At 50.5% G+C, this 20,389-nt stretch overlaps 1 protein-coding gene across 5 annotated transcripts in view; it reads right to left on the reverse strand.

Annotated features, from left to right (window-relative positions):
- The window catches only part of TBC1D1 (TBC1 domain family member 1), a 226,828-nt gene that overhangs the window by 20,361 nt on the left and 186,078 nt on the right, over positions 1-20,389 (reverse strand). For all 5 annotated transcript variants that reach the window (XM_059163716.1, XM_059163710.1, XM_059163737.1 and 2 more), the window contains 3 exons: positions 19,965-20,126; positions 14,199-14,357; positions 107-351 (listed from right to left, as the gene is read on the reverse strand). In XM_059163716.1, the coding sequence (XP_059019699.1) occupies positions 107-351; positions 14,199-14,357; positions 19,965-20,126 (566 nt within the window). The remainder of the gene's footprint in view (positions 1-106; positions 352-14,198; positions 14,358-19,964; positions 20,127-20,389) is intronic.

The raw sequence follows: 20,389 nt of genomic DNA on the forward strand, positions 1-20,389 counted from the left end.
AGCAAAGAAAGTGGAGGGTGGGGAAATTGTCTCAGAGAGACCTGGAAAGGGATCCAAAACATTTCTGGCCTTTGTCTCTAGCAAATATACAAGGAATGCTCTCTACCTGTAAAATAATCATGTCCGGCCGATACTGTTTCCGCAGTCCCATTTCAAACATCAGAAACTTGAGCATGGTAAATGCCTCTTCCTCACCCATGTGAAGCAGCAAAATGCCTGCTACAAAGCTGAGACCTTGGCAGTATCCTACTTCCTGGTCGAGAAGCGAGTAGGCCTTCAGGATGTTGTAGAGAGACAGCTGCCCCGCCCCGAGCTGGGCAGAGAAGTACGGATGTGTCGGGAAGGTTCTCCCTGCAGAAACAACACGGGTTAGACGCAGTTGAAGAAAGCAAGCCCATTGAACCAGAACTATGATGTGCTTCAGGTGGAGGAACAGATTTCCGGGAGCACAATCATAAGTCAGCTTTGGACATGAGGGTGGTCTCTTGTTCTCAGAACAATGGGGGCAATTAGAAATCAATTACTGATGCTTTTTCAATGGTGGTTCAAGGTGAAAGACACTAGGACTACCCTGGGTCCTGCAGGTATCTGGATTTCAAGCTCCAGCAAAAAGAAAACGGTCCATCCTCTAAACTTACATCTGCCCTCCAGAGGAGCAGATGGCCGCGGCTCGTCACCGCCGCCCTGTCCCCCGGCACCTGCAGGCAGCCCAAGGCCCCAGAGCGCTAGAGACACAGCCCAACCAGCTTTTCCCAGCCCGCGAACAGCCTGCGTGCAAATGCTTCACACCCCACTCAGATTTCTGTACTTTTAAACCACAGGCGTGCTTTGAAATGGCTTGAGAAGCAGCGGGTGCTTTCTTTTACACAAAACAATAACCTTCCAGAAAGGTAATTAAAAAAAAAAAAAGGAAAGAAAAGAAAAAGAAAAACCCTCAACATCCTGATTATTTTCACAAAAAGCTGGTGTTCAGATAAGGTTTAAAGACTTCTTTTGTCCAGGGGCTTTTGGGGCCGCTATCTGTCAAATCCCACTTCACCCCACTCCTTCTGGGAATGTGCCTGATGGGGCAGTGCGTTTCCAGGGAGAAAAGGACATGATTGAGAGGACAACCACCTAGAGCCACGCCAAGGGCCAAGCTTGGACCCAGGGGGAGAATCAGGGCCTCATCTGGACTAGCAAAGGCAGAAGGTACATCTAGTTGCCACAAGGCAACTGTTCACCTTAGTCATTCAGCCTTGGCAAAGGGAGCACGATGCATTCGTGGGTTCTTCCTCAGCCTCACAAGAAAGCATTGAATCAATCCAGATCGGCTTGTTTGATTTTAAATCAAGGGGACAGCAACAGTCTAACTACTCTCCTGATTTCCTGTCCCACATCCATTTTTTGCCTGCTCTACCTCCTTCCCCCAACGAACTGTCCCCAAACACACCCTGAACATGTCACCCACACTGCTAGAAAGCACTCAGCAGCCCCCCAGCGATCAAAGAGCAAATTCTACACCCCTAGCCAGGGAGCTCTGTGCATCTCCTCACCCACTCCCCCAGCTTCATCCTCTACTCCAGGGCTGGCATCAGAGTGAGCAAGGGGTGTGTGCAGAGCGGACAATGCCTGTGTGTGCGTGTGAGGTGGGTACTTACCCCCGTGCACCCTCCCCGTCTACAACAGCACGTGCGACTCAACTGTAATGAAACATTCTCCAGCAGCCACGGTCGAAAGCAAGAGGTAAAACTAATTCTATGACTGTTTGTTTAACCCAACATATGCAAATGTTATTTCAACACGTAATCAGTACACAAATCATTGGGACATTCTGCATTCTTTTTTCTTGCTAGGCCTTTGAAACCCAGGGTCCTTCTCACGCGGATGGTGCGTCTCAGTTTGGAGCCACCATATTTCCAGGGCATCGTAAGCACCTGTGACCGCTGCACTGAGAGCACAGGTGTGGCTCTTTCTCCAGATTCTCCGAGGGACGAGGGCAAGAGGATTCGGGGGGCTCTTCACGCCATCACCCCCAACCTGCCGACAAGCAGATGGCGCCCTGCCCACACCCTTCCCTCTGAAGGCCTCCGGGTCTCCCAGCAGGTCTGTGTGGCAGACACACAGGCCACATGAGGCATGCAGTGCCAGGAAGGATCTGGTTCCCTTTCCATCGGTCCCCGTGAGCACCTGCTTACCCAGTACCCTCCGGTGTCAGATTCCGCCCCCTGCAGAAACAAGAACGGACACTCACTGGCCCTGATGGTGGAGGGAGCCTTTTTAAACTTAATGTTCCTGTTATTATTCTGGTTGACATGCAACGTTACGTTAGTTTCAGGGCTACAGCGCACCGATGCGACGATGCTTCACGTTACTCAGTACTCAGCACGCGGAGGACAGTAGCCACGTGCCCTTACTACCATCCTGTCCCCCACACGGCCTGTGCTCCACGTGTCCTCTCGGACTCGGGCTGGAAGCGGACATCACACCCTTCTCTTCGTTCCATTCGCCTCCTTCCTCGCCCCTCTCCTCTAGCAACCACAAGTTCCTCTATGTCTACGAGTCTTTTTGTTTGTTTTTTAGATTCCATATGTAAGCGAAAGCATGTGCAATTTGTCTTTCTCTGTCTTCCCTTAAGCATCAGACTCTCTAGGTCTATCCACGTTGCAAATGGCAAGATTTCGTTATTTTATGGCCAAATAATATTCCACCATACATATACCTCATGTTTGTCTATTTATCTGTTGATGGGGGACGTTCCTCATTTAATTTTTGCAAGTCTCCCGGGAGGATGAGCCTGCAGGCTGGGGAGGGACGGGTGTCACCTAGATGGCTCAGTAATTGTCAGGTTGGGGGCAGGGCAATCATTTCCTGTGTGATCAATGGCTCTGTGCCTACAAGGGTTTCATGCTGGGTCTAATGCTCTGCTGTCACAGTCTCGACATTCTTAATAACTCTTGAACAAGGGGTTCTGCATTTTCATTTTGCAACAGGTCCCGCAGATTATACCCTGTCTGAGGTGGGCAGCCCCCTGGGTAGTTTTCTGGGGTGGCTACAGCCACGTTGCCCACAGCTCTACTACCAAGCAGTTATGAGAGAGCAAACCTTAGGCCAAATTCCACCAAACATATGATATTTATTAGCATGCTGATGTGAAAAAAGAACCGCATAAGAACGTCTCATGCTGTGTTCAGGCCTCCAAGCAAGTGCCTCTTGGGAAAGGTTCAGCTGGAGGACGGTACTGTGGCAGTCTGATGGCACAGCCAGGCCACCAACTGTCCCACAACAATACTCCGTGGAGCGCAGGGACATGGTCTCAGTGGGCCGCTGGTGGCAAGGCCCAGACACTTTCTGATCAACTGCAGATCTTAAATGTTACCCATCTTCACCATAAAAAATTACACATGGCATCTTTTGCCAAGCACAAGCCCTCAGAGGTACATTTCAGCGGCATCTGAAGTCCATAAGCAACCCTTGGCATGGGGTCCCTGACTTAGGGACCTTCTAAATGCCAACTGAGCACACTAGGTGGGAAAAGAATTAATCCTACAACACCATCCATCGCCTTGGGGAACCCCATGAAGCATTTTAGCCAGGTTACCGCACAAACAAGAACATCACCCTTGTTTTATTCATGAGAAAAACATGGCAGGTGAGCGCCTCAGCCCTGCCGTCACACCGCCCAGCTGTGAAGGGGCAGACCTGGGATCCGAACACTGGTCCCCAGCTCCAGACATGGAGTTCTCCGGCAGATGTCCAAGTGAAAAGTATGAGAACTGGGGTAGCACAGCTCCTACCACTCATGGTGTCCCCAGCTCACTGCACAAGCTGTAGGGAGAGCCAGGGTCCTGCGTTCCTTTCCTCCCAGTGAGTTCCCGTCCTCCACACGCTCAGCCAAGCCCCCCACCCTGGGGAATCCTGGCTCCTCCAGCGCGTGTTTCCTGGTTTCCTCCTCACTCCGTGCTTCCACACAATCCCTGGGACGGGGCACTGCCACCTGTATTTGTCCCGGCCATGGGACCGTGGGCACTAGGCTAATTCCCCAGCACCTCCTCTTTTTGCCTGCGCTTGCTGGGGTCCCCGTGAGGGTTAAATGCAGGTGGGTGTGCGTGCCTGGTGTGACGCCACCCAGCTGGCCCTAATGGCCGGAGGAGGGGGTCGGTGCACGCCACATGACCACCAAGCCGGCTTTCTGAGACACAGGGCTATTCGTGTAAAAGAGCTTCTTCCCAAGCAGCAGCACACAGCAACACCTGCTCCCTGCCATGAAGACTGTGCAGAGGAGATGTGGGCTTTCACAGTACTCACGTGAGCCCGGTGACAGAAACACCCACCCTGCACTCAGAGCTCCCCATGTGACAGGAACTGTGCCACGGAACTGAAAGACCAACCCTTTCCTGGCCCTTAAGAAACTCACAGTCTGGTAGAACAAAACAGATAAATCCAGAAAATTTAAGTATTTGCTGACCGCAGGACTTATACAGGGTGCTGGGCCCAAGAGGGACATGGCCCTGCTTGCACGCGGCTTCACAAGAATTGGTTCTAATGGTTCTCTTCCATCAGGCGGCCGTAACAAGCACGGAGAAAAGAGGTACAGAAGTGCAGTTTATGGAGACAAGTCCGAAAACCGAGAGGCCTGGCCCAGACACAGGGCAGCAGTCCAGGAAGGCTGCCTGGAGGAAATCTCTTCAGCAGAACCAAGCAGGAGAAAGAGGCATTAACAGAGCCGGGGAGAGGAGCACACATGCAGCAGGAACCCCACAGGCCGGGCACCAGACTGCTAATGGGCATGGCCAGAAGATCTGGGGCTGGCCATCAGGGGAGAGGACGGGAGAGTTCAAAGCAGGGCCTGTAAGAGAACAGCTTAGACACCAGGATTAGCCTTAGCCTGTGGGCCCCGTGAAGGCCATGGAGTCAGCACAGGCCACGGAGAGGTTGGAGATGTGTGCTTCCTCTCTAAAGAAAACTCGAAGAGCAGGCGTGCCAAGATAGCCCAGGGCGGGTAGAGACCAGAGGAGGTCAGCTGGGCCAGGAGCCAGGAGCCAGGAAGCAGTCACAGGCCCTTAACTTGGAGAGCGGTGGTGGGGCAGCAAATGGGGCTGAACTGCGAACTTACTCTCCGGGCAGCCTTAGACTGAGAGAAGGGCGTGCAGATGGGGGGAGTTTCTAGTATGGGAAACCAGACGAGTCATCAAAACGAACTGCTCAGGAAGGGCAGACTGGGGTCCAGGGTAGAGCACCAGCAAATCCCTGTCTGGACCTGGGGCGCACGGGTGGCTCAGTCATTAAGCGTCTGCCTTCGGCTCAGGTCATGATCCCAGGGTCCTGGGATTGAGGCCCGCATAGGGCTCCCTGCTCGGTGGGAAGCCTGCTTTTCCCTCTCCCGCTCCCCCTGCTTGTGTTCCTTCTCTTGCTGTCTCTGTCTAATAAATGAACAAAATCTTTAAAAAAAAAAAATCCGTATCTGGACCTATAAAGCTTAGGGAATTTCATAACTGTGACCAATTCAGCAGAGTTCCGAAATGTCTCAACCAAAGCCCTTGAAGGAAATGGGTATCACAATTCCAAATGTGTGAATTTTAGAAAGATGACACAGCACACTGGTTATTACCTAACCCCTAGCCGGGCTGAGGACAGCAGTCCAGAGTGAAACACACTTACGCATCCACAAAGACACAGGAAAAGCCACACTGAGGACAAGAGCCAAGTCTGCTAAAGGCCTCCTGGCAGTCTGAGTCAAATTTTGCCTCCAAAGAGTTCAAGACTCACTGTGTTCTGCCAAAATGAGTTATAGGAAAACTTTTGGTTTTCATCTTTTCAGTTCTGGAATTGCAGACACAGGGTTATGGACCTGTGTTAATTTCTATTACAATTTACAGATTAGGTGAGAGGAGAAATCACACAATATTTTTAATAGAATTTTTTATTAAAGATTTTTATTTTTTTATTTACTTGAGAGAGAGAGAGAGTGAGCAGGTGAGAGAGGAGAAGGTCAGAGAGAGAAGCAGACTCCCCATGGAGCTGGGAGTCCGATGCAGGACTCGATCCTGGGACTCCAGGATCATGACCTGAGCCGAAGGCAGTCGTCCAACCAACTGAGCCACCCAGGCGTCCCGAAATCACACAATATTTTTAAGGGAAAATACCTTTTCTGCTTCTGAACGCTACGCTTGAATCAGGTTAGCAAGAGCTCTTCAACCTTGCTCCCGGAGGACTCACTTTTATGAAAGCAAAACCAGGCTAATTACCTCGACAGAAAAGACTCCCGTGGTAAGTAGGAAGCTCGGGGGGCATGTGTGAGGAACAATCAGGTTTTATTTGAAGGCCTCGGACACTTGATAGGAAGGAAAGGAAAGAGACCATGGGTGTGGGGTGGATATCTTGGACCAGGACAGAACTCAGTTCTCTTATTTCACCCACAGCCCCCGAAGAGGAGACATTATGCTTCCCTATTTGAATAGTGGAGAAGAACCCAGTGTTTTTAGGATTTAGCTGACATATTCCACACAACATCACATATGAGCTCCGCTGAATGGACAGCCTCTTCCTACGTGGGTATGTCCACGAGGCAGTGTGACCGAGCACACGGCAGTGGCCCGCGATCCCAACTGTAGCATGTGTATATGGCTCAGCATGGCCCACCCAGCCTCTCTGAACCTCAGTCTCCTCTTCTCGACAGAGGGCAGAATACATACTTTGTGGCGGTGGCAGCACAAGTGGGTGCAATCAATGGTGTTTCAGCACGGGCAACAGTGGGCCGATATGCCCCAGAAAACACACAAAAGCCCAGCTTCCAACCAAGACACGGAAAAAACAAAAGGAACACGTACAACAGTTCTGTAGCATAAAGGCACAACAGTTTCTACTTCAAGGTCGAGGCGCCACTACCGCTCTACTGACCACAACATTCCTCCCAAGCCTGAGAATCTCACGTTCTAACAGACTTCCAAAGGCAAAGGAAAGGTTGAGCCCAGCAACTGATTTCTGTGAAATTGGGAATTCATACACATGGGGAACTGAAAGCGGATATGAATTCCAAATAGTAACACTACTGAACGTCATCACCAGCTAGATTCTACCGAAACACCTGTGAAGGGCAAACTTCCAGATCTTCAGTCACTATGCAAACCAGTCCACTCTCTCATGATGCAGTGTACGAAGCTATCACTGATTTTCTTTATGCAAGCACCCTGTTCACACAAAACTGACCGAGCTGAAACAAAGGTCTTGTGTGTTCCAGGAGATTCCCAATGCAACTCTGGTTCCACAGCATCTGGAACTCGGCACAGCAAAACAGGCCCCTACTCCCACTCCCAGGCTGGGAATAATCACAGTCTCCAGCATCCAGGTCCTGGGTGGAGGAGAAGAATGACTGCCCGTCTGCCTTTGTAACTATTATAATTATTACACTTCATAATGTCAAACTGGATTCTATATGGGGGAGGAGAACACTTCTTCTCCTACATTGCATTCTTCCAGTCCCATGGTTCTCAGCGTACGGCTGGTCTCTCCAGGCTCTGTGAGCTGCCCCCTCTGCTCTCTGCGTATATATCTATGCAAGTTTAGCTTTTCCCTCATATATTTCCAACAACATAAATGCAACAGTTTGAATGCAGAAACGAAAACGAGAAGCTGGTTAATTCCATTACCCCAGGCATTAAAATGTAAAACAATGCCTCTCACTAAATTTCTTTTATTTTGGAATGCGTTGTTCATGATGATGTGTTCCTATGTATGTGTTTATGGTAGTTCTTTTAAAATACCACCACGGCTCACCCACGCTCCTGAGTACACACCCAGTAAAGGGAGGAGGCGGGCCTCGTAAGCTGAAAAAGGACCAGGCAGATGAACCTTGTTCCCAGGCAGCCTGCCTCTATGTTCACATAATCTAGGATCTGGTACTGCCACCCCCCAGGCCCATCCTGAAGGTACTAAGTTAGCACCGCGAAGAAAAAAATGAAGAACTCCTCTTATGAAGATGTCATCTCCCCACGTGAGTCCCTGGCAGGGGTCTAGAGCCTTGAGCACATGCGAGAACATGTTCAGCCCCTTGAACCTCACTGCTTGATCACTGCTCACTCAAAGCACATCAGTGACAAGGGAAATGCAGTTTCCCATTCTTGCTCGCAGGCTGCGCAAAGTCTGTGGAGTGACAGCCTGACTCCATGAGACGGGCTGGGGAAGGCGGGCCCCTGCCCACCTACCTGGGAGCAGCGCAGAGTCCCTGCAGCCAAGGTAAAGCCCCTCGCTCTGGCCAGCCTCGAAGGAAACGGGATAAGCACCATGAAACCCTTTCTCCAGACTAGACGCCGCAAGCGACAGGACGGGCCTTCTTTAGCCTCCATGTGATGGTTCGCAGCCAAGGAGAGAAACAAGGCCCCTCAGACTTCTCTCCAGGGCAGAGGCTCCCTCACACACGGGGGAGACAGCCAAGTAGCCAGAGTCAGACGTGGGCATGAAGGAACTCCTGATTTGTATTAAAAAGACCTGTGATGATTCTGTGTCTCGTGTGTCTGCATGAAGCCACGAGCTGGAGACCCACATTCGGATATATTTCTAAACAACCCACAACTTAATTTCATGTAGTGTTCAACAATGTAAGTGCTCACCCTTCACAGGGATGCTTCTCGGGGATGAACCTTTCCTTCTAGCAGTTTCCAAACATGAACCACATCCAGGATCACCTGAGTGCCTGGGGGTGTGCACACCCCGGCCCCCACCTGTGCTCCTTCGGTGGCACGGCGGGGACGGTGGCCTCAGGAATGTGATTTTCACCAGATCTTCAAGGGCTCCTGCATGTGAGCTCTGCCTGGTCCCAGGAGAAACATGATTCTAGTCTACTGTCTCCATGGTCCACCTGACTTCCTCTCGGCAGAGACCCCGGACCCTGCAGTTTTGCTCACTTGGCTGCATCTGCTCCAGGAGGCCTCATGGGCCACCGGCACAGCTGGTCAGTGTGCAGCAGCCCCACGGCTGGCAAACAAGTTCCTTTCTCTTGCCCCTTTCACCAAGAGCCTGGAGACTTCTGCATCCCCCGGGGGCGGGCACAAAGCAGCCCTCTGCTGGGACCCTGGGCCTCCCTGCCCCTTGGCTTCCCCATTGGCAGAAGAGGAACCCTAACAACCCGACCATCTCCAGGTCTCCTTCCCTGATGAGACCCATGAGCCGAAGTTGTTCTTAAATTGCTGCACTTAGCTCTGAGCAGAATGTGAGAAGGACTGGAGAAAATTATATGCTTTGTATAACTCCTCACAATTTTTATGAAATAACTTGGTTATCAGTGGTTTTGTGTCTGTGGTCTTCCCCACCAGAACACGTGTTTCTGAGAGGGCAGGCAATGTACAGGTGCTCTGGAAGGATCTGTGGGATCACTGAGGGAGATGCGGTGGAGTCGACGGTGGGGCAGAGAGAGAGTTCTTTTCTACAAGATTATTTTTAGGGACCATTTGACTGAGCTGGGTGAGCCCTGGAACCGGCTCCTCCTGTGTCCAGACATGTCTCTGCTAAACCCCAGCATCAGCGACCCCAGGTTGGAAGCTCACAGTTAGCCAAGGTGGGAGCAATTACACTGTGGGCAATTGGCAAATTCTACTTGAGGACAACTTCTGTGGGAGCTGGCTGTTGGCCAGCACGCCAGGCATGAAGCATCCAGGGAGAGCTCAGACCCCACGAGAGGAGAGGAGATCATCCCACTTCAACATACCCACACTCAATTCTGTCACTCTGACATTAAAGAGCGATCACTGTGCCATTTAGATGACAAGTACGTTATCATGATGTAGTCTTGATAATACCAGCGACAATGACAGACCCTCTGGAATTATGCATGTAGCTCGTGGTACAGGAAGTTCTTACACTCGAGTTGTGACTGTTCAACTCACCTCCGTAAGGCCAAGGCCCCAACTGGACATACATGTGTTCTAGAACAAGATCACTACACGGCAAATTCTAAGGACTTTACTGGGTTTTGTCATTAATGCGTCTTAGTTTCTTGTGTAGGACTTGAACCCAAAGATGACACCCAAGGTGGTGCTTGTCCTCAGCCCCCACGTGTTGCTCAAGACCGCCATCTACTTCCCCCAGAACTCAGCTTTTGTGGTGTGGCCAAGCGAGGCAAACTACCAAAATACAAGGGAAAACCCTCTGTGCCTTGCTGCGGTCAGTCTTCCTCAACATCCTCAGCCCATCCTTCATTCTGGAGGCTTTCCTCCTTCTCCTCATCTTTTATGAATTCTAAAACAGCAAGGAGACAATTCTTCTTTCTCACACTTGGATTATAGTTCCTTTCCTTTACCATACCAGGCAGGCTTTATATCTTTGGGTTAAATACATTAAGTGGAAGCAAAGACCAACACGACAGCCCCGTGCTGGCTTGCGGAGACAACCACGTCTCTGGATACGAGCTTTGCCTTTCAGGGCAGCGTGGGCATGGCTAGCTGCGTTCAGGGTCACTGATGGAGGGTCTTCGAAGGCCATCAGAAAATACTGCCTCTGGTCACCAAAGACTCAGCAGACCTCTGCGGAGTACATACACTCTGCTACCACTGTACTGACCCATGGAGCACAGATTAGTAACACGAGCCATGGATGTGGGGAGGGTTAGGGGCAGTTCCTGGCGCCGCTTTTGGATTTCATGGTGTTCCCAGGTTGCCTGACCTGGTCGCGTTTTGACCCGGCTGAATCCGTCCTCTCAGGGGAGAGGCTGGAGAGCCTCGGGGGTGGAAGTTCTGACTGCCAGAGGGGGTCCCGGCTGGGAGGTCAGGGAGAGGAGCCCCTGCGGTGGTGGAGGATAGAGGAAGGGAGCCTGAAAGGGGTCTCCGGCTGCTGCCGTTCATCACGGGCAGCTTTTCATGTGGGAGTGGGAGGCAGGATGCTGGGCTGTCTGTGCTGTCCGTTCAGCATGCAGAACCAGAGAACAGAAAGCTTGCAGTCACCTGCTGGCTGCCCAAATGACTGCAGGTGGAACCAGACCTAAAGGGTGGGGCAGGTTCCTGAACGAAGAAGGATTTGCTAAGTTTCCTCTGCGTAGTCTGAGAGAAGCTGTTTTCTCGTGGCCGGGTGTGGTCCACTCTGAGAGTGCACTGCCACGTGACGAGGCAGGGAAAGCTGTGTGGGTATGGAGTAGGCAGATCCAAGAAAGAGAGAACTGTGTGGTGTCCTGGAAGGGACAGGATACAGAAACTAAGACGACCCAGATTCCGGAACTTTCTGCCCCTGAGTAGCTTGTCACTTGGACAAAGCACACACCTCTCTGGGCTTCATGTATCACCTCTACAGTGGAAATAACATGTGCCCAATTTCATAGAGGGTTGCGTAAAGCTGAAATTGGACAAGGCTTAAGAGAGTGAGTTTTACAGGCTATAAAGAAATGCCCGACTCCAAAGTCTGCTATTCTTCCTCTTTGAAGGAAAAAAATCTTATGGAAAACTGATTAATAGCTAATTTCAGAAAGTAAAACAAGAGGCAGGAAAACAGAAACTCATGAAGACCCAAAATACAACCAACTAATGGGCATTCTGTTCTCCCGTCCAGGAAGATGCCACCTCCTTGAGAAACCGAAATACTGATGCTCAGCACGACGCACCTTTATTGGGCCGAGTTAGCCACGGCGGAGACCAGACGACTCTCTGGGAAAATGCCAACCCCTCGTGAGAGGAGAGCGGAGGCGCCGGCGAAGACTGCGGGGACGCCCAGATGAGCCCTCCCTGCACCCGACGGAGCGGAGCTGGTGGGTGGCGCGCCCTGGGCGCCGCTGCCGGATGGTTCCCCCAGTTCGGCTCAGGAAAGAAGCTGGGCTCCGCAGAGGCCCTGGTAAAACTTAGGAGAGACGCACGGAGGTTACCTGGAAACTATACTGTTGTTGGAAACAGCTTTTGGGCCTTGGGTGGGTATTCGGAGGGCATCCAAAGAGGGGGGCTGGGCCAGGACAGGGGAGGAAGTGAGCTGGAGGGGCGGCCAGTGCTGTCGGGGAGGGGCAGTTATAGCTGGCCTCTGGGCAGGGCTGGGGAGGGTGGGAGACAGGTGGGGACCAGAGGACAGGAGGGCCACCTGGCTCTGACCGTGAACCAGAAAGGCAGTCTCGGCTCAGACCCAGTGGCCACCAGGGGACAGTCTGCAGTGGGCTCATGGCAGGGGAGGCACCCCCACCCCGGGCCCTGGAGCTGACCTGACCTGTTGTCCCCCTCCGCAGAGAAGGGAGGACATGCGAGCACCAGGAGGCAGAGGCCCGATGCTGCCTGGGGAAGGGGGAGAAGAATACTGAGGGAAAACATCTTCCAGAGAAAAGAACATCTGGATTGAAGAAGGGAAAACGTGCCCCTCCTCCCCATCCCATCCCAGGAAGGAGTGGGGGCAGGGAGAGACACTGGCTGTACCTCCCACCCCCTTCCACCGCTTACTCTCAATTTAGTTTTCACTTCATTTCACGTGATGGGAACATGTGTTACTCATCACATCAGTAAACACAGCAGCCAGTTCACAACACTGCTTTTCTGGGGGTCAGTGGGGCAAATGGGCTCCAGCCCCATCCCTCACACTTTGTCCCCAAGGGGCAGTCACAGCCTGTCAGTGTCCCCCTTCACCCAGCAACCGTCTCCATGGGAACCCACGGGGCTCCAGGCTCCGAGGGGCCTGCCTTCGGTAGGGGGCGAGGTCCGGCCCAACCGCAGTCCCCCAGTGCCTCTTCCTGAAGAGGATTCAGGGCCAACTCCCAAGGCTGTTATGGGGTCGTGTGAGATGGGGGCGCTAGCGGGGCTGCCTCCGGTCAACAGCTCCGGTTCCTCCAGCATCCACAATGGGACAGGCTCTGCCCTCAGGGCTGGGGGCACACTGGGAGATCGGCCCCAGTCCAGCCCCCGGGGGGCTGCTTCCCTCGGCAGGGAAGAGCAATGAGAAGGTGCTGCCGGGTCACTGAGGACGGTGGCTAGGGGGCTGCGGGGAAGAGCACGGGCTCCGCGGGCACCAGACGCCGCACACAGGCTATGGGATTCCCAGCACGTCACTCAACCTCAGTGCTGTTCCATTTTCTCAGCAGGGACCGAACAATACTTACCGGATCATGTTGGTAAGACTAAAGAAGGGAGTTCAAGTAACTCTACACAACGTTTGGCCCCGAGTAAAGTTACGCATCTGCCTTAACTAACAACGATCATCGTCACAATAAGGACCGTGGGCAGCATCGTGGTGGAACAGCACGGGGGGGACAGAAAGGCTCGGCAGAAAGAGGGAATCCAATCTGACGGTGGGAGAAGAGGCGAGAGGGTCGGGGCAGTTTCTCGGAAAAGACATCTGCGTTTGGACCCAAAGAAGACCGTGTGTGCAGTTTTCCCTTTGATTTGCTGTATGGCTAGACAGGTAGGACTCCACGCGGTCTCAACCAGCCCACACCTCCAGCTCTCCGGCAATAGCCTCCTTCCCTCCCGGCAGCTGGGCTGCAGGGACCTCGGAGAGCCAGACCGCTGAGGGCCCCCAAGCACAGACAGTAACTCTGGGGAGTCCTTGGCGGCAGGAGCCGGGACGGCCATTCCGGAAGCAGGACTACATGCTCTGAAAGCCGCAGGCCCAAGCTCCTACCACCTGGGGCCCGCAGGGTTCCTGGGAGCAGCCACATCTCCACCGCGGCTCATGGCCACGGACAGGTCCTGGGCTGCTCCATACACCCTAGTGATCGATATGCTGACCCCGCGAGTGAGTCCTTCACTGGGGCACCTGCAGGTCCAGCCAATACACTGGCTCTGCCTTAGGGTTGTTACCACTGTTCAGGAGACAAGGTTGCCACCGTCTTCCCAAAATAAAATGGCCCAAAACCCACTCACCAACTGCTTTCTACAATTGTGCTAGTAAGTCCTATCTGTGATTAGTAAAGACTAGGGAGAGGCTCCTGTAACTCGGCCAAGCATCAGTTCTGACTCTTGTTTTCCAGCACATTCCTTCGGTGGACTATACAACCTCCTATTGATATCGGAATTACTGAGCTGAACCACGGTCACGACCAGAGCCTTCGAGCACAGCGGAGTTAACAAGCTGCCCAGACAAGACAGGGATTTTTATCTACTTGAAGGCATCTGTGATTACTCCAGGGCTTTTCCAATTCAAAGACTCAGTGGTAAATTCTGATTGCTAAACCGAAAGACAGATCACTAAATAACTCAGACAGCCTCTTCCCGTTTGCCAAGTGAGTGAAGCTTCCGCTTCCACGTCACACCCGACTGCAGACTTACCGAGGTCGATAAGGATCGCGTGCTGTTGGGAGGTGAGCCGTTTTAAGAGTTCTTTGTATGGCATGTCCTTTGGCTGCTGTTTACTGGGAAACTGGTATTGAAGGCGGCATTGCTCTGCTAGAAACTTCCAGATTTCCCCCCGGAGATGACGTGGCACACCTACGGGGAGGAGGGGTGGCAGAAAATGTGTTTCATGCTCAGAGAACAAACTAATAATGAGTTAAATTTCATTCCATTGACCCGGCCTCTTGTTCCATATGGATTGACAGCACTGAAATGGAAAGGAAGCAACCGGAAGTCTGTCCTGTCTACTACTCCCCTTCTTCCCTCCGTCCTTCCCCGTCAGCCCCTACTTCCCCGGCCTCTCACTTTCCTTTCAGCTCTCAAATGCGTACTATGTTCGGACAGAGCTAGACTCAGCAAGGCATGAACTGGCGAATGGCACGAGCCCCTATCTGGTGCCAATTAGTAACAGTCTAAGGAAAGACGTCGGGCGCATGAAGTTACAGTGCACAGTGTCTCGTACAAGGGACGTGAGCTGAGTGAGGGGGTTCGGAAGAAGCAGAGCAAGAGGTCATGGAATCCTTCACTTGTGCCAAGATGTCAGAGCGTGGGAGGGAAGAGAGAAGATGAGTCGCAGGAAGAAACTAGAAATGTTTCCGAGCCTCGGGCATGGCACGCACGTGTGGAGGAAGCAGGCGGCCGTCAGGCTGGAAGGGTTTTATTAAGAGGCGAGATTAAGGGTAAGCAACCTGCACCTTATTTGGCAGCTCTCGGGAGCTACGGAATGTTTCTGAGCTGGGGAGGGAGAGGCCCAATTGGGGAATACTGCTTAGACCCCGTGTGCCAGGTGGGTGGAGACAGGGAGGAGAGGCTGGACACCGTCCACATAAATGTGCCTCTGGGAACATTCAACCGGGACCTGAAAACAAGAGAAGCTTTCCAAGAGCCGCTACTCCGTGTTTTAAATACACTGATTTGAATACTCCAAGTGATTCAAAGTGGCATCTGAAGTGTCATATGAAAAGTTCTCTTAAAGCCAATGATGTTATTTAAGGCAAACTTCAGCAGCAAAAGTGATGGCTTTGATTCAAAGCTTTTTGGTTGACCATTCTACTGTTGTTACGAGGCCCAAACGCAGACATGGGGAGAAAAGAGAGCCCGCAGAGTAAGACACCAAATCTTTCTCACCTCCCACAAGAGCTCTCTTGAGAGAAAAGGAAGCTCTGATTTCGGGACTGAGCTTTCCTTCCATTCAGGAAAAACTGTGACTGCTTTGTACACTTCCTGCTACTTAGGGTGCCTGCCCAGGAAGACCGCTTCCCTGGCTTTCCACTGGCCATGCCTGAGAGAAGTCTCAGCAGCGGGTGACATTCACTGTGAGGTCACCGGGCACTGCCAGCATTCTAAGCACTCTGTCACCCCCACGACCTGCTGAGGGAAACGGCAATGACCCTCATGGTAAAGACAAGGAAACTGAGGCCAACAAGCACAGAACCCTCACCGGAGATCAGCCAGCCGCTGGCTGGGAGCAGAGCCGAGAAAGGGACTGCTTTTTCCCTCTTCATGTATTCCCTGTCACAACAGTGAGACAAGCTGCTACTGGAAAAATGTATCTTGTGTTCCTGCCTGGCAGTTAGTAATAAAATCATCGTGTGTGGCTCTGAACCAGAGAACAACCAAGGTCATTTATTATTACCAAATCCATAAGAACTATTTAGAATACTCAGCTATCTCTTAGAAATTCTCTAGGTGGGGCGGCTGGGTGGTTCAGTCGGTGAGGCATCTGAATCTTGATCTCAGCTCAGGTTCTGATCTCGGGGTTGTGAGTTCAAGCCCTGCACTGGGCTCCACACTGGGCGTGGAGCCTACTTAAACAAATAAATAACACTTAAGGTACAGTAAATAATTTGATTTTTCCCTTACATATACCAGATGTAAAAGAATAAAAAAGGGGAGCCTGTGGGAGAAACCCAGGACCACGCTCCCCATGTAGTGGGTTGAACGGCAGCCCCCCAAAAAGGTATGTCCACATCCTAACCCCCAGAACAAGGGAACGTGATTTGGAAAAAGAGTTTTTAGAGATTATAATGAAGGCCTTGAACTGAGATCATCCTGGTTCTGGAGCAGCCGAGAGGAACCGGCAGTGTGTCCCGGAGGCAGAGACGGCAGTGATGCAGCCCCAGGTCACCGACCGCCTCCACGAGCGGCCACGAGCAACCCTGCAGACACCTCCTCTCTAGACCTCCTGCCTCCAAGAGCGGGAGAGGAAACACTTTTGTTGTTTGAGCCACCCGTTTTGTAATCATTTGTTATGGCAGCAACAGGAAACTAATACACCCTGAGGTCTGCCTTTTTAGGTTATTCCATTCCTTCTCTCCCTGTCTGCTCAGAGGAGTACCTTACGCTGCGAGTGCACATGCACACACATGTGCAAGCCCTCAACATTTCAAACTATATTACAAGTAAACGTGGCTTGAAAAACAGCGTGTTAAGTGATTTATAGTGGGGCTTTTCACAAAGTATTTTTTTCAGACTGGGAAATTTCCCAAGGTATGAGATGACCAATTTCCTCTTATTACTAAATCATTCCCATTATCTTATCAGACCTTTATCTTTTGGAGGAAAAGATACTGCTTGTGTCATTGGACAATACCACATATTCTGGTATTGAAGAGAGCTTAGGTTTTGTGATTTAAAAACAAAGAGTCATGCGAATTGGAGCCAGTGCCTTTGCTGAGAAAGACCTGGCACCCCCTCCCCCAGGCTCAGTTTACCTCCACTGACAGCCCAGTCTTACTCCGGGGTTGTAGGCAGGGTTCTGCGTGGATAGGATGCCACTCTCCCTCAAATGCGAATACCTTTTTATTTTTACTGACTCTGAAAGTAATTTGTGCTCACCACTTTTTTTTTTTAAAAAGCCCTTCTAAAAATGCAAAAGATATAAAGAAAGTGAAAAACCACTCAGAACCAGAGTGAACATATAATTCACCATCCGAAGCAGGAAGCTCTTGAAAGCAAAGGGAAGAAGGCATTAATTTTATGGTCATCCTGCCTATTACCTGGATATTTGCAAATGTGTCATGCGTGGCTTCCTACATACGTACGAGGACACAGAAATATACGGCTGTATGTGAGACCACGCACTGCTTATCTCAGACACCTTCCGCATCAGTAATTATACACTGACTGCACCATTTTCAAGGACTATGGCATAGGATGGGCACCTGGTTGGGGTTTTGGGGTTCTGTTTTGGTTTCTGACTCTCCAATGCCACAATAAGCATTTTTCCTACTGCAGTGCATTTCTGGCTGATTAATTTCTAGACTAGGTTTCTAGACGTAGTGTTGCGGGATCAAAGGTAAGGAGTGTTTGCCTCAGGCCCTTATTGCCAATTGCTCAGGTGGCCTTTTTGCAATCTCCTTCCTAAAAAGTACGCTCTGGATGGTAAAGTTCTACTTTGCTATCTTTAGTGAAATCATTTAAACCCAAACTAAGCTTCGAGTTATTTAAAACTCCACAGAATTATTCTTCCTTCTCCTAAGGTAAAACCTTAATCCTGCTGCGTTGATCCAGTTCTAACTGGGAAAGCTCAGGACTCCCTTTCTCCATGTTGTGGGGATCCTTAGGTCATTAGGAGGAAAGGCCTCATCACCCACACAGGACTGTCTTCTAAAGGCTCTGCCATAACCTGGCCTCTACCTAAAAGGCCAAAGGGGTGGTTCTGATTTAATCTCCTTTTTTAGTCTGAGCTACAAGATGGACCGTGGGCATTTGTTTGGAGTCATTATGTCTTACATATTGAAACCAGCTGAAAAACTGACAGGGCCCTTTGTGCACTTAGAAATACAGAGTTCTTGCCTCAGAAGGCGATATGGCCATGTCCATGGATCCAAAGGGAATTCCAGGTTTGGCTCACCTCTGCATACAAACTACACGATCACCTATCCCAAACCTCACTACACTGGCTCCAGACGCCCCAAGTGCTTCCGTCAGATCCCCCTTGTAAAACGCATAATGGAAACCACCATATCCAGATGCCGGGCTTCTGAGAAACTCCAACATTTGGAATGGCTGTTACAGACCCATGCGATACCTTTAGTGGAAGCAAAGCCACCTAGGGACCATCATGCCGTCAACAGTGGAAAGGGAAAGAATAGACTCATTTCCTTCTCCGCTTTTTCCTTTTTCCAGACAGCAATCTGGGGCCATTTGGTGCAGTGCTAAGCCTCCAGCAACCACTAAGGGCACAAAGAATGTGCGAACTGGAAGAGAGTTGTGAGACCCTCAGTATGGTCAATGCCTCTCATTCTAGCAGTCAGGAGGCCTGTGCCCAAAAAGGTGAGGACACCTGCTGAAGGTTACATGGGGAGCCACTGGCCAGCTTGGAGCCTGACTATTCACCACCCACCACACTTCTGATCTCTGAGAAGAGCACTGTCGAGGCAAGTTCAACCACAGGTAGTACCGTGTGGCGATGAGAACACCAGCAGACGGTTGTGTGTGCAGCTCTGTGGTCCTAGGCCCATTACAACTGAGCAATGCTTCCTTATCCATAGGAAGGGGAAAATCATAACTAGTAATAACCTCTTATTACTAAAACAGGTGCTGTGAAATTCAGATAAAGGTTAAATAATGCCTGTAGGAGGCTACAGAAAACTGCTTTGCCCCACTGTCTTAGAGATGAATTACACTTGTTTAACTTCTTCCACTGAGCTGCTAATAAAGTCAGAAGAAAATTATAAGATTCATACATATTCGTAAAGTTTGGTCTGAATTCTTGGTTATTCATGACTGCATTGACCAGAACTCAGTGATCACTAGATCAGACTCCAAAAGTCTCTGATCTTGGCAGCAGATGCAAATATACATTAACTTAAAAGAAACAGTTGAACACTAATCTTTGGGTTAAGATGTAAAACTGAGCTACTCAAACTCACTGTGATGAAGGACCAGTTTTTGTTTTCTTTTGAAGTGTTCCAATCCACCACTGATACTTCTATAAAATACACTAAAAGTAAATTTATAGAAAAAGAAAAAAAAGACTGACACAACAGAAGTCCACTTTTTTTTTTTTTTTTAAGGATTACCCTTATCAAATTGCTGGAAAAGCTTCTAAATGCTTTGTCTCAAATTCTACGCTTAGGCGTTGTGTGTGGACTGGCGCACAGTCAGCACTGAATAACAGCAAATACTGCCCACTCACCTGGGCCTCTCAGGACAGCAGGCATGTGCAGTGGGCTTCCAGGGATCAGCTTATCTACTGCTCAAAGCAATCACTGTCAACACCCACATTCACACATGGGGAAAGTGGGGCTCAGGGAAAGCAAACCATTTGCCTAAGATCACATGGCAGAGCAGTAGGGCTGGGATCTAGACCTGGGACTACCTGTCTGAAGTCTACACAAAACGCTGTGTTCTCTCTCCCAAGAGTGTTCAGAGAGAAGCCTGCGCAATCGGTTTTCACTTCACCATTTAACTCAGAGTATGTCATCATTACCCAGGTTGTAGGCAACCAAGCCCTGTTTTCCTATTTTCTTCCTGTTATCTGGGCTTCTGGGCATTTTAATTCATTAAGAAGAATCCTAAAGGTGATTAACTTACATCAGTTAAGATATCTGGAAACAGATTAGGGAAAGATATGGTAACTTGGAGAGAAATGGCCACCAAAATTGGACTTGAACATTTTTTTTTTTTAATCCCATACTTCTCCCCAGTCATCAGTGTGAGGTAAGGACGGCTGGACAGATTGCCCACAAAGCTTACCTTGCCCAACAGCCGAATGCATTTTCTCCATGTCAAACTTAATTTTTGATCTTCCTGGAGTGCTAAGCATCTTTTCCCACACTGTGGTTACTTCTTTAAGACAAGGAGTGATTTCCTCATAATCCAGCTTTAGGCGCTTGTTTAGCAGGTCATTTTCAGAGGCTAGAAGAGATCATTTAAGAACACACGTTAGAGAGAAGGCCACGGCTGCTTACTCACATGTCACTGCTGAGATGCTGAGCGGTTACAGTGAGCTAGTTTACTTCCCATTTTCCTTAACTTGGAAAACACTAAATGCACATAGGAGGTACCCTTGATCTCTCTTGCCCCTTCATTGGCTCTACTCCCGAAATATGCCCCCTCCCTGTCCAGTTCTAGCAATCTCCACAGCTGCCCTATTAAACCACAAATACCTCAAGGACAGG

The sequence above is a fragment of the Mustela lutreola genome, chromosome 1 (assembly GCF_030435805.1).
Source record: "Mustela lutreola isolate mMusLut2 chromosome 1, mMusLut2.pri, whole genome shotgun sequence".
NCBI lineage: Eukaryota > Metazoa > Chordata > Mammalia > Carnivora > Mustelidae > Mustela > Mustela lutreola.